Source organism: Rhinopithecus roxellana, chromosome 8 (assembly GCF_007565055.1).
Source record: "Rhinopithecus roxellana isolate Shanxi Qingling chromosome 8, ASM756505v1, whole genome shotgun sequence".
Taxonomy (NCBI): domain Eukaryota; kingdom Metazoa; phylum Chordata; class Mammalia; order Primates; family Cercopithecidae; genus Rhinopithecus; species Rhinopithecus roxellana.
Window position 1 is genome coordinate 86,533,046 of NC_044556.1, and position 13,435 is coordinate 86,546,480.

The window sequence follows — 13,435 nt, forward strand, 5'->3', positions numbered from 1 at the left end:
TGTGCATAATGCTCTAACCGTGTCCTCAAAGGGAGGAATGCAAACTCCAGAACAAGAAACTCCTGAACCCTACAGAGGCATTCTACTCCATTCTCTTAGTCACAAAATCAATAGACAAATCCTTACTGAATGGGTACCAAGAACAAATATGCATAACTCTATGTAGATGGGGATTGGTGTGCCCATCCATCCCCACCCCCAGCACAGCCTGCTAGTGCCAGGTCAGGCTGGACACCATCAAGATGTAATGGGAAAGTCTCAACCCAGACCTTGGAGACAGTAAGTATCACTGGGGCTCTTGCAAGGTTTACCTGGTTTCCAGGTGATGCCCAGATATCGAACTCATAAGATACCTGGTTTTCTCTAACATACTGCACTTGCAAAAGTTCCTCAGCGGCAGGTGAATTCCCCCACCCCAGCTTTTATGTGCTTGTGTAGGATTCACTGGCTTCCCTCCCCACCTGACTTACGATGCTAGACCCTCTACCAGTGTTGCTGTGCTGAAAGCCACACAGCACAGGAGGCATGGCACTGGCAGGATGCCCAGAAGTCATTGTTACAGTGCTCACTTTGTGCAGAGGTGACAAAGAATTGGGGGGAGGGAAAAGCCATTTGAAGGCAGGCAGGAGGAGGGCACAACATCCACATCTGACACTTGTACTTACTAAGTAGGATCAGGTCTGATATTTTACCAAACTGATGATACTTTTACAAAGGAGACAGCACCCAGCCTTCTCAGCCCTCCTGCTGCTGCTCTGTTGGGACTGAATACCCCGGTAGCACAAGTTGTGTTGTAGCCCAGCAGAGGGGTATTTGAAAGTCATTAAATGATGGCTGCATGTGTTTAATTTGGGGGAAAGTATTCTAGATTATCAAGTGGTTCCTAAATGATGGATGTCAATCATTTCCTTCCATCTGGAAGGAAGGGCAATCTCATGCCCATTTTATTGCTGCTAGTTTTTCTACCTCAGTACCATCATGAATACTGAAACATGTATTTATGAATATCATGAATATTGAAATACATATTCATGATGGTACTGAGCCAGGGGTTTCAGGTTCCCCTTATCAACTGACTAGATGTTGGGGGGAGGAAGAGGTCTAAGACATTTTGTGCCCAGATAGGTGGGATGAAGGCAGATAAGCAAACATGGATGTCATGGGCTATAGCTAGGGCCAAGAATAAGGGAGGGCCTGCTGTGTACATATATTGAAACATATATTCGTGATGCTATTGAGGTGGAAAAATTAGCAGCAGTGGAATTCATGGTATTATATAGTTTAGAAGGCCTAGAAGCACAGCTATCCAGAGCCCTGAAACCTGGGTAATCTGGACGTTTCTGGCTGTCCATAGGTGAAAGTCATTCTCTCTCATACTAAGTCAAATAGAACCAGTGTCAGCTCTCATAATATTGGGGTAGGGCACATGTATCAGTCAATGGGTGGCAACAGAAGGACAAGATGAGTGTGCCATAACAGAGGATGGGAACTTCTGCAAGCATTGAGTGGGATCCTTGTGAAGAGTAGCCAGAAGGGAAGAAGGGTGCTGTGGGTACAGGTTGGAAGGTATGGAGGTGGGAAGCTGCCCAGCACCTGTTAGGAAAGAGGTGGTTCTGCCAGCTGGGGACAGGGTGCCTGCTAGGGGTGGGGCTGTGGGGATAAAGGAAGGGAAAGAGATGGAGGCAGACTGTGGAAGCTCTGTGTTAGCTCAGTGTTTGGATTCGATGTGGGAGAGAGGGGCACCGGGGTCAAGACTGAGAGTTTTGAGCAGGGAAGTGACTAGGATCAGATTCGCATTTTAGAATGATCTCTCTGGTGCCCATGTGAAGGACTGATGGCTACAGACCAGGAAAAGGGTGGGAAGATAATTTGAAATGGCTTCCAGGACACCAGCTGCGCCTCAGGGTCATTGGGCAGCTTTATCAAAGGCAGTTTGATCAATTGAGCCTGGCTCTCTCTGCATGGGGTGGGGTGAGGTTACTCTTGGACAGCCAGTCTAGCACTTGTCTGAGGGCAGACATTTGAGAACTGTGGAATTTCAAGGCTCCTGCAGTACTCCAGGTGAGTCAGAAACAAGGCAGAGACAGTGGAACCGAGAGGATTACAGAGACATTAAGGACACAGAGTCACAAAACCTGGTGACCTCCTGGATAGGGGAGTGACAGTGGGAGTGAGACAGGAGAGAGGCATCCAGGATACCTTCCTGGTTCTGGCATCAATGTCAGGGTAGACAGTGGTGCCATGCGCTCAGATTAACAGAACAAGATGAAGAGTGGGCCCAGGGAGAAGGGGGAAGAGTTCAGTGTGGAGTGTGGTGAGTCTAAGTTCTTGAGGATGCCAGGTATAGATGTCTAGCCATCAGCTGGAGCATGAGCCAGAAGTTCTGCATGCCCTGTGCTGTGCATCCACGTACAGGTAGCAGTCCAAGGCATGGGTGGGCATGCCCTCCTGGAACTAGCATAATGTGAAGGGAGGAGCAGCTGAGGACACACAAATAAGGGACACCCAGAAAGGACGATATAGTTTGGCTGTGTCCCCACCCAAATCTCATCTTGAACTGTAGTTCTCATAATCCCCACATGTGATGGGACGGACCAGGTAGGAAGTAATTGAATTATGGGGTGGTTACCTCCATGCTGTTCTTGTGATAGTGAGTGAGTTCTCATGAGATCTGATGGTTTTATAAGGGACTTTCCCCTCCTTGCTCTGCATTTCTTCTTCCCGCCGCCATGTGAAGAAGGACGCGTTTGCTTTCCCTTCTGCCATGGTTGTGAGTTTCCTGAGGCCACCCTGGTCCTGTGGAACTATGAATCAATGAAACCTCTTTCCTTTATAATTTATCAAGTCTCAGGTACGTCCTTATAGCAGTGTGAGAACGGACTAATATAAAGGGCATGGAAAATCCAGGACAATCAAGAAGAAAGACCTAACCAGTGTTCCCAAAGCAAGGAAAACAGTTTCAGGAAGGAAGAAATGGACAGCCACATCAATGTGACCCATTGGTCAACTAAGTAAAGATCTGAAAGCATCCACTAACTGAAGACACAGAACACTGGGACCACTGCCCAGGCAGCTGCAGGGACAGGAAAGGACTGTCCCTGGGGAGGAAGCCTGTCTGCCAACATGTGGAGAGGGAATGGTGACACAGTATGTAGGAAATGCTCTTTCAGGATGCTTACTGTGAACAGAAGAACATAGGGAGGCAGCTGTTCATGGACTAGGGCCAAGGGAGAGTTTTTATTATTGTTGTATTAAAATTTTAACATGAAAGAGATCTGAATGTGTCTCTACACAGCAGGAAGTAAAACACTGTAAAATAAAAGGCTGTGGATGAAGACAAGTGAGGGGGAGGCAGGTGGGGTAAGTTGTCCCCACCTGAATGTGGGCTGGAAGGTGACCCAGGCCCTGAATAAAGGGCTTGTCTCCCACTGAAGCAGGAAGGGAAGTCATGCCAGAACCTCTACCAAGGGAAAGTTTTCCCAATAATGTACTCATCATCCAGGACACAGCTGAAATAGTGTCTCTTCCAGAGAGCCTTCCAAACTCCCCTGCAGAGTCTGAATAGGAGGCCTCTCTTCTCATCAACACACCCTGGGCTCACCTCTCTCAGTGTTCGTCACTCTGACCATCATCACTGCTCTACTTAGTGGTCTCCCCCACTGGGCTGTGAACTCCTGGGGGGAAAGAGTACATCTTAGTCTTCACCTCCTCAGCATCTGGCATGTTTGTGTGGTATAAAGCAGACAGTCTACAAGTGTTGCTAATGAAGGATAAAGCCAGGGATGGATGGATGGATGGATGGATGGATGGATGGATGGATGGACAGATGGATGAATGGGTGGATACATGGGTGAATGGATAGATGAATAGATGAATGGCTGGCTGGTTGGCTAGGTGAATGGATAAATGGGTAGATGAATAGATGGATAAATGGATGGATGGGTGAATGGGTGGATATATGGGTGAATAAATGGGTGGATGGATGAATGAATAGATGAATGGCTGTCTGGATGGGTGAATAGATAAATGGATAGATAGATGAATGGATGCATCACTAGATGGATGGATGGACGAATGGATGGATGGATGGGTTGGACTGGATGGGTGGATAAACAGATAGATGAATGAATGGATGGATGGATGGATGGATGGATGGATGGATGGATGGATGGATGGGGCCTCATGCCAACTACCCTGTTGGACCCATCTGGAACCACCTCCACCCACCAAACAGTAACAACAATGGCACTGACAGTCCCAGGAGTTTATGATTTCTACAGACAAGGGAGATGTGAAATGCCCTCCTATAGCACAGACACACTCTCTCCTAACACCCTTTCACCTTTCTCTCTTCTCCCAACCTGAGTAGACTATATTCCTTAATTACTTTTTATAAACTTCTCCCAATCCACAGCTCCAAACACTTTAGGCCTCTTCCTCCCTCTCCAGTATGGGGGCCCAGAGGTGGGTCTATGTGAGGGATTTGACTGAGACATCTAAGTTCCCCAACACACACTTTTTGACCAGTCACCCTCTGCTAACAAACAAGGCATGCTGAAAACTACCTTGTTTGTTAGCAGCTTTCAGCATGCCTTTCAGCATACAGACTCCTCAGCTGGTTGTATCCCCCACTCTTTGCCATAAAGCTGTCCTCTCTCAGAGAAGGACAGACAATTCAAGGGAGAACTGAAGATCCAGCCCTGAATCCATCAGAAAAATGACTCCTACACTGATAAATAAATGATGAAAGTTTCATGGAAGTTACAACGTGACAGCTGCACAATTTCCTCATGAATTTAATTCTGTACTCTTTCTGTGCTTATTCCTTTCCCTTTAAAAGAACATTCCCATGCACTTCCTCTGTTTTCAAGTAAGCATAGTCAACCTCTGACTGTTTCTGTTCCTGACAGCACTGAGGATCAGGAATGCTGCCGGCCATGGGCTCCAATCGTTGGCACAGAACAGGGAATTAAGAATAAGTAGGGAAAAGAGAGCCATCAGAAGATAAGATGGTACAAGAAGAAAATATTCTTCATCTTGGTCAACTAATTCCATTGAGCAAGATAGTAATTTTCTAGGGCCTGCCAGAGCTTCAAATTCTACTTTTCAAATTATCCCCTAGCAGATCAATTCCCAGCCTGGGTCATTTTTCTGAAGAGCTGTTCTGACAGTGTCCTTCCATAATGATGATGATCAGCCCCCTCAAATAACATATCCATTAAGGAGTGGGCTGGTGTAGGTGTTAGGGAAGCAGAGTGGAAAATCATTTGTATGCAGGCCCATTCAAATCATCTTATCCTAGGAACCAGTATTCTCAAAGTCCCAACCTATTTCCTTCCCATTCTTCATATTCTGCTCACGCATAAGAACTAAGTAGTCACAGTTTGGAGAAGAGAAAAGAGTTCACAGAATGATTCCAATATGTTTGTTTTTGAGGGGAGTGGGAGGAGAAGAAAACATTCCATTTTAATCAGCCCTCAGAAGTGGCATCCTTTAGCAGTTCTTCCTAAATTTAATTCAGAGTGGAGCACTTATATATATAAGAGATAGCCTTTGTGATGGTTCATTTTATGTGTCAGTTTGACTGGGCCACAGGGTGCCCAGACATTAGTCAAACATGATTCTGGATGTATGTGTGAGGGTGTTTCTAGATGAGATGAATATTTGAATTGGTAGACGGAGATAGGCAGATTATCCTCCCTAAGGTGGGTGGGCCTCATCCAATTTGTCCAACGCCTCAATAGAACAAATGGCTGAGTAAGGGAGAATTCTCTTCTCTCTGCCTGACTGTCTTCAAGGACATTGATCTTCTTCTGTCTTTGGACTGGAGCTCAGACAGGAACTTACATCATTGGCTCTCCTGGGTCTCAGGCCTTTGGACTTAAGCTGGAACTGTACTACTGGCTCTCCTGGGTCTCCAAGGAGACATCTATCTGTCCTCCTACTGGTTCTGTTTTTCTGGAGAACCCAAACTCATACAGTTTCCCTAAAATACTAGAGTACTTTACAAATGTGAATGACACATATGCTGAATGTCCCTCCACCTAGAGGATGCTCTCTCTCTCTGGATCCCTGAGTTCCGGTAAGCAGTCATCTAGTGGGGAAAGCACCTGGGTCCTGGGGTCAGAGCAGCCCAGGGGCAGGGTCCTGGCCTGCAGTACTCCCTGGGGCTGACACACCCTCTCCATTACTGGCATCACCGTCACTGGCACCCATTTTCCTGCCCAGCATTTGTGACCTCTGGAACAAATCAGGGGCAGTATTGTAATTTGCACTCTGCTTTTCAATGAAGGCTGAAATCCCCTCTTTCTTTTCTCCTAACCAGAAACTGTGTGAATAACAGGGATTGAGAGTGCCCCTCTCTTCTCACGCAAAGAAACCCTCAGTTTCTTTATAAGATCTTGACACTTCTGGTTGGATTACTTTTGAGCCTGCTGAAACCCACCACCTTTACTGTGAGCAACATAAGAAGTCTTTAAAAATAATCATAAAAATGAAAGAGGTGTGAAAAGCAATCTTTTGGGTTATGATAACTGAAAAGTCATATTCTAGAGAGGAAGAGTGTATCAAATGTAGCCAAATCAATTTAGAACTAAGGCTGGGTTTCCATTTCTCTGTAAACTGCTATATGAGGCTTTGGAGGAAGAAACAGGATATACACACAAAAATTGATTTTGTATGCACTGACTTAGTGAGAGCAGGAGTAGCGAAAAAGGGCATCCCTGTGAAAGTTTAAACAGATGGGCTTGCAAATGCTCACTGGAATCAAGACCAACCCCAAAGCATGCCCATCCCCATCCCGCAATAGCACTATCAGTCACACAGTTGCCATTAAAGCCACTCTAGAGGTCATCTAGCTTGACCCCCCAGAAGAGGACACTGAGGCTGTGAACAACATAAGAAGTCTTTTAAAAGAATCATAAAAATGCAAGGTGTGAAAAGCAATCTTTTGGGTTATTCTAACTGAAAAATCACTCTAACAGCTAAGCATGGGGCTGGGACTAAACTCTGAGGCTTCTGACTTGCAGTCCAATGTTCTTGCTGCTAACGATGTTGTCTCTACTTAGCCTTTTCCTATCATATCTCAGTTTGTGAATGACTCAGATCTTCATGATATTATATAAACTCTTTAGGGAAAGAACAGTTTAAAATGTTTTTGAGTCTTTGTATCTGTTAAAACAGGGCTGAGCAAATAGCAATGCTGTAATATTTAATGATTCTATACAATACAATCCTCATGTTTCCCCCAAAGCCCACACCTCCTAGCACACAGTCTCAGTGTGATGGGGCCCAGGATCCTGACTTGTCACTTAAAACATCCCAGAATCCACGCAATCAGTTCTCAAACATCTATTGACCACAGCATGGTCTGTACCATATTCCTGGGGATGAATGGTGTTCTTGGGGAGAACACAACCTAAGTCAGATATTGGTTTCATGAAATAGAGCTAGTTCTAGAGATTGGAGTACGTATTGCCCCCAGCAGTAAAATAAAGAGAGAAGGACGTGATAAACTTGAAGAAGTCCCTTCTTGACCCACTTAAGGGCTTTCCCCTCCTTACTTTTAAACATTCTCATCTAGCTTCCCATAGACTAAGATCTGCCTTTTTCTCATCACCAGCAAAGCAGGTAAACCACCCAACTGGCAAAATATCTCTGTGCATCAATAACCCTTTATGCTGGGGAAGGAATCTTTCTGTCTCATGAGAGGAAAAACTTCAAAAAATCTTGCCTATTTTTAAAGACAAAGTTTAGTCATCTGGGCATGTTAGTAAAGGACACAAACTAAAATGAATCGTGTCGGCTCTGGAGGATCTATTGATGAGGGGCCTTTTAACCATCTCCTTACTGCCAACACACACCTCACCTTACACCACCTTGAGTTTCCCATCACCTCAAAATCCCTTGCTCTTAGAATGACCTGATATGGTTTGGCTCCATGTGGCCACCCAAATCTCATGTTGAACTATAATCCCCAGTGTTGGAGGTGGGGCCTGGTGGGAGGTGATTGGAACATAGGGGTGGTTTCTAATGGTTTAGCACCATCCCCCAGTGCTGTCTCCTGATAGAGTTCTCACAAGTTGTTTAAAAGTGTGTGGCACCTTCCCCTTTGCTTTCTCTTCCTGCTGCTCCAGCCATGTAAGACGCACCTGCTTCCCCTTTGCCTTCCACCATGATTGTAAGTTTCCTGAGGCCTACCCAGAAGCAGAAGCCTATACAGCCTGCAGAACTATGAGCACAATTAAACCTCTTTTCTTTATAAATTACCCAGTCTCAAGTATGTCTTTATAGCAGTGTGAGAACGGACTAATACAGACCTTAACTCATAAATGAACATGTCCAATGATAGCCTGACTTACCCAGAGTAAGACAAATGCCCAGCAACTATTTGAGCTAATATTGTATCTAGACCAAGGCATCAGCAATGACAAGAAGACGAAGAAAAGAGGCAACAATAAGGAAATCATATTAGGCAAAACCTATTAAACAAATAAACCAAGTCTCTAACACTAATATTTCAAAACACAGTGCTCCTGGCTGTTAGTGGTCTGACAACACAGAACTGTCTGGCATGCCAGAAATTTCCAGCCACTTTGCAGTCAACTGTACTTCAGGCTGATCCATGCTCTTGCCACCAATGTCCATCCTGACATTGCTTCCAGGTGTGTGTCTGTACCAACAATAGATGGAAGACTCCTCCTGAGCCTGAGTCTAGAGAAGTTCTACATGTTCTGGAGATTCACCCTAACCAAGGTCAGGCTCAAACATTCTGAGGGCCCCCTGCCCCAATGATAGGTAGCTCAGGGGCTGCCAAACATTTTCCAGAAAATGTTAGAAAGACTGACTAACCCAGACCCCAGGGCTGCCTGGGAATACCTCAACTGTCAAAGAGATGGAGCAGAAGAAAAGCACATCCAAACTAACCTGCCTCTGAAGGAGATGCTCGTGTGGCCCAGGAGAATAAGAGAATGTCCTAGAACCAGCAGGCACTAAAAACAGCAGGAGATACAGACACACTGTGAAAACTACAACTAACATCAATAAGGAAATGCGATTGCTTTATAAAAATTCATCACTTTGCTTAAGTCTAGGAGTTTCAGATCAGCCTCCGCAAACAAGACCACATCTCTAAATAAATAAATAAATAAAATTAAAATTATCTGGGCATGGTGGTATGCTCCCATAGTCCTAGCTACTCAGGAGGCTGAAGTGGGAAGATCACTTGAGCCCAGGAGTTCGAGGCTATCATGAGCTATGGTCTGATTTTGCCACTACACCCCAGCCTGGGCAACAGAGCAAGACCCTATCTCAAAAACATTGATAACACATATGTCCATAACAAGATCATTATTTAGTGTTCCTTGACAGCTGTTCCAGTCTAAACAATCTCTGTTTGGGAAAACTTCGGCTCTTGGTTTTTAAAAAGAAAAGGGAAGGAGACAAAATAATTTTAAAAAATAGAGATGAAGAAAGAAAAATTATAATCTGTTTATATATTCACTCCATCAACAAACAGTGCTGGGCACTGGGGGAAGGAGCAGAGAGGCATTCATTGAACCAACAATGGGAACCTGAGGCTTCCAAAGAGTGAGCTTACATCTAGGACATTCAATAGTTTTTTATCTGCAAACTGTGACCTTATAGTAGTATTGAGGGATCTGGCCAGCAGCCCGCAATGCAACGGGGCTCTTTCCTTGTTCCCAGGCAGATCAGCAGGTCGAGAAATAACAGACACACACAAGTTAGTGAAAGCTGGGTCCAGGGGGGTCACCTCCTTCTGGTCCCACGGTACTGCCAATGCACGGGATATACCAGCATTTATTATTAAGTTTAGTGAGGGCAGGGGTAGGTTAGTGAGGGATTTAGGGTCGTTTGATTATGAGGTGAGATGGTCACATGGGGATGAAGTAATTCTTTAACATAACATCTGTATGCAGAAGTACAGTATACGGAGATAGGAATTTACAATATAGTGTGTGCATCAGTAATTTCTAACAGAGCCTTAAAACAGAAACACCATCTTTCCATAACCTATGATTAGCAAGATATTTTAATCAGCAGTAACAGTTGCGGCAAAGGCTGGTTACAAACAATCCACAGTAACAGGACGTGAAGCTAGACAACCAGTTAGACCAGAAATTCTCAGAAGGGAGTATGTCTTAACCCTAAAGAGGCCTAGAAGAGCTGTGGCAAGATGAGGGCGTTTATAGCCTTAGCTTATCCATATGAACAGGTGCCCCTCATGTATCCATTTATAGGCTCTCCACAAGGGTCACATTCCATTCCCAGAGCTATGAACATCTGCTTTTTTGGGATAGGAATCCTGATGATGTGAAACCTCCCTGACTGCAGGTCCACTCATAGGCTCTCTGCAGGGGGAAGCACATCATGATGTTCCTGGGCACCCATGGGTCTAAGCAAGAGCAAAACCCAAGCACCAAATGGGAACACCAAGGATTCTAAGATTTATGGGGAAAGAGCTTGGAGCAAAAAAAGAGGCTGAAGACAAATTTTCTAACAAGAGACAATACAAAAAATTCAACAAAGAAATCAACGGTTCCCAAAATTGTCTTGTTTGTGAATTTAGTGCTATGTCATTCCTTAATTCAGTGTATTGTCAGTTACATATTTAAGATTTGGGAGGGGAAGTTGATTACTGTTACCATTTATTAGGCTAAATAGATTTTTCACTGCAAAAGCAGTGCCCCTTGGGAAATACAACAAAAGAAAACCAGAAAGCAAGACTGGGCTAGTTAGTATAGTGATACTTCTGCCATATAGCACGATATACTATTTATTATAGCAAATTTATACCAACAAGGCATATGCAAACCTAGTTTTCTGAAGACATGGGAATGAGTTGAGGGATGCAGAATTCATCTATGTGGGCTAAAGGCTTAGTATCAGGATTCTATTACACAGAAACCACATTGAACACTGCACTCATGATTGTAAACACAGTTGCAACTCTGAATATTTGGATGCTAATCAAATTAGGTAACTCTTGCCTAGAAATAGTGAGAATGCTTTAATGTTTCAAGAAATATTCAGAGATGAATATAAAGTCGGCTATGTCTGAACAAGTAAACGTCACAAAAATAAGTCTTAATAGCATAATTTAGACTTGATTAAAATGGATAAAGACCACAGATGTGGAAGTCATTGCAGTCCCCATTTGATGCCAGAACTGATATTTTCCCCCTCTTGATTTAATTCTCTTTGATTACCCAATTATTCCTAAATCCTTTCACTCAGTTTCAGCTCCAATAAAACTGATAACAATGCTAACTCATAATGTGATTTGCACTCCAGTCTCATGAAACTGCTCTATAAAAGCATGCCCAGCAACATCACAAAATTCTTCCAGATTGTGGTATTATATCATGGGAAAACAGAATAAACCTTCATCTATCCAAAATCAAGCAAGCACAGAAAACCACTCATCAGGAAGATCTGAGGATTCACTTCATCAACAGGAAGATGGCGGCAGGAAAGTCTTGCATTTGTAAGTTTTAAGATTATCAATTGTCAAAACATTTGAAGAAGGCATGGATAATTCTTTTGGGGATAGGGTCTCACTGTCACCCAGGCTGGAGTGCAGTGGCACAATCTCAGCTCACTGCAGCCTCCACCTCCTAGGCTCAAGCTATCCTCACACCTCATCCTCTTGAGTAGCTGGGACTACAGGTGTGTGCCACCATGCCTGGATATTTTTTTATATTTTTGGTAGAGACAGAATTTTGTCATATTGCCCAGGCTGGTCTTGAACTCCTGAGCTCAAGCGATCCGCCCATCTTGGCCTCCCAAAGTGCTGGGATTACAGGCATAAGCCAACAGATAATTTTTTTAACTGATTAATATGGTCAAAGATGTGGCTCTTTTCTAAAGCACATCCTTATTGAGTACAATGAAAGCTGCCTGTCTAGCTAGCCCTGTGATACTAGACAAGTAACTTGATCTTTCTGGGTGTTAATATCTTATCACTAAATGAAGCATATGTATGAGTTTTTTTGGGGGGGTCCATTCCACTTCTAACTTCTACAGTTTATAGTCTTTTCTTTTTAAAATTATTTTAATTATTTTTATTTTATTTTTATAGAGACAGGATCTCAACATGTTGCCTAGGCTGGTCTCTAACTCCAGAAGGTGGCTCCCTCCTTGGCCTCCCAAAGTGCCGGGATTACAGGCATGAGCCACCACATCCAGCCAGCCTCTTCTTGACAAAAATTGGTAAAAACCTCCCAAAGCACAAGCACTTAGACGGAAGCAGCCCAGAAGACAATGCATGGGACAATCTCAACATGCCTACGGCTATTTGTTTTGTTTTGTTTTGTTTTTTATGAAATCAAATTTCATTTCTTTTCTGTGAGCAACAGCTTTAGTGCAATACTAAAATATGTTTTCCACATGGATACACATGGGTTTTACACACACAATCTCATTTCATCCATGCAACAACCCCATGGGATCAATGACAGTTTGATAGGATTAGCTCTCACAGTTGCTTTATGAAAATCCAACTGTTAATCCCAGCACTTTGGGAGGCCGAGACGGGCGGATCACGAGGTCAGGAGATCGAGACCATCCTGGCTAACCCGGTGAAACCCCATCTCTACTAAAAAATACAAAAAAACTAGCTGGGCGAGGTGGTGGGCGCCTGTAGTCCCAGCTACTCGGGAGGCTGAGGCAGGAGAATGGCGTAAACCCAGGAGGCAGAGCTTGCAGTGAGCCAAGATCCGGTCACTGCACTCCAGCCTGGGCGACAGAGCGAGACTCCGCCTCAAAAAAAAAAAAAAAAAAAAAAAAAAGAAAATCCAACTGTTAATAGTAACAACTTTCAAACACTCTTTTTTTAGTGATACTGAATACTCCCTCCTCTACATAGCTCATTCGTAAACTAGAGTCCAGATCACATGTGAGGTTTTCAATCTCTATGCAGATTCTCAAGTGCCACTGGGACTTTTGCGGGAGGACTGGAGATGGGGAGGAAGAACAAGACACTATGTGAAATGGAAGATACCATGGGAAATAGAAAGCACTGGCTGACTTCAGAGGGTGTGTGCAAGAAGACTGTTCTTTCATTACCCGGCTTATCTGCAGTGCTTGTGACGGGTGAACCTCAGTACACGCTCAGTCAAGTAACAAGATTAGGGCTCTGGGTTTTGTTGTTGTTGTCGCTACTTTGTTTGTTTTAAAGATTAGCTTGAGGAAAATCTTGCTTCTATCACCTTTATAAATTTATCATAAAAAACTTTCCCAGATGTTCTGGTAGCCACCAGTTCTGTTCTTTCCCCCCATGCTGTCCTTGGACAACAGCAGCTACTTATTGATCAGTTATTGGGATCAGATCCCAATAAAGCAGATAAAGCAGATCCTTTATCTGAATATAGTGGGATAACTTATTTAAATAGTAACATATTTTAAATACAAAGTG

The 13,435-nt window shown here is 43.9% G+C and overlaps 1 protein-coding gene across 6 annotated transcripts in view; it reads right to left on the bottom strand.

Moving 5' to 3' along the window:
- Nucleotides 1-13,435, bottom strand: part of SUSD4 (sushi domain containing 4) — a 149,424-nt gene that overhangs the window by 70,099 nt on the left and 65,890 nt on the right. The window contains exon 1 of one of the 6 annotated variants that reach the window (XM_030936816.1): nucleotides 2,630-2,681. The exons of the other annotated variants lie outside the window; for them this stretch is intronic. Within the exon in view, the coding sequence (XP_030792676.1) occupies nucleotides 2,630-2,666 (37 nt within the window). The 5' untranslated portion in view covers nucleotides 2,667-2,681. Of the gene's footprint in view, nucleotides 1-2,629; nucleotides 2,682-13,435 lie in introns of those variants that run through there. 6 annotated transcript variants of the gene reach the window in all.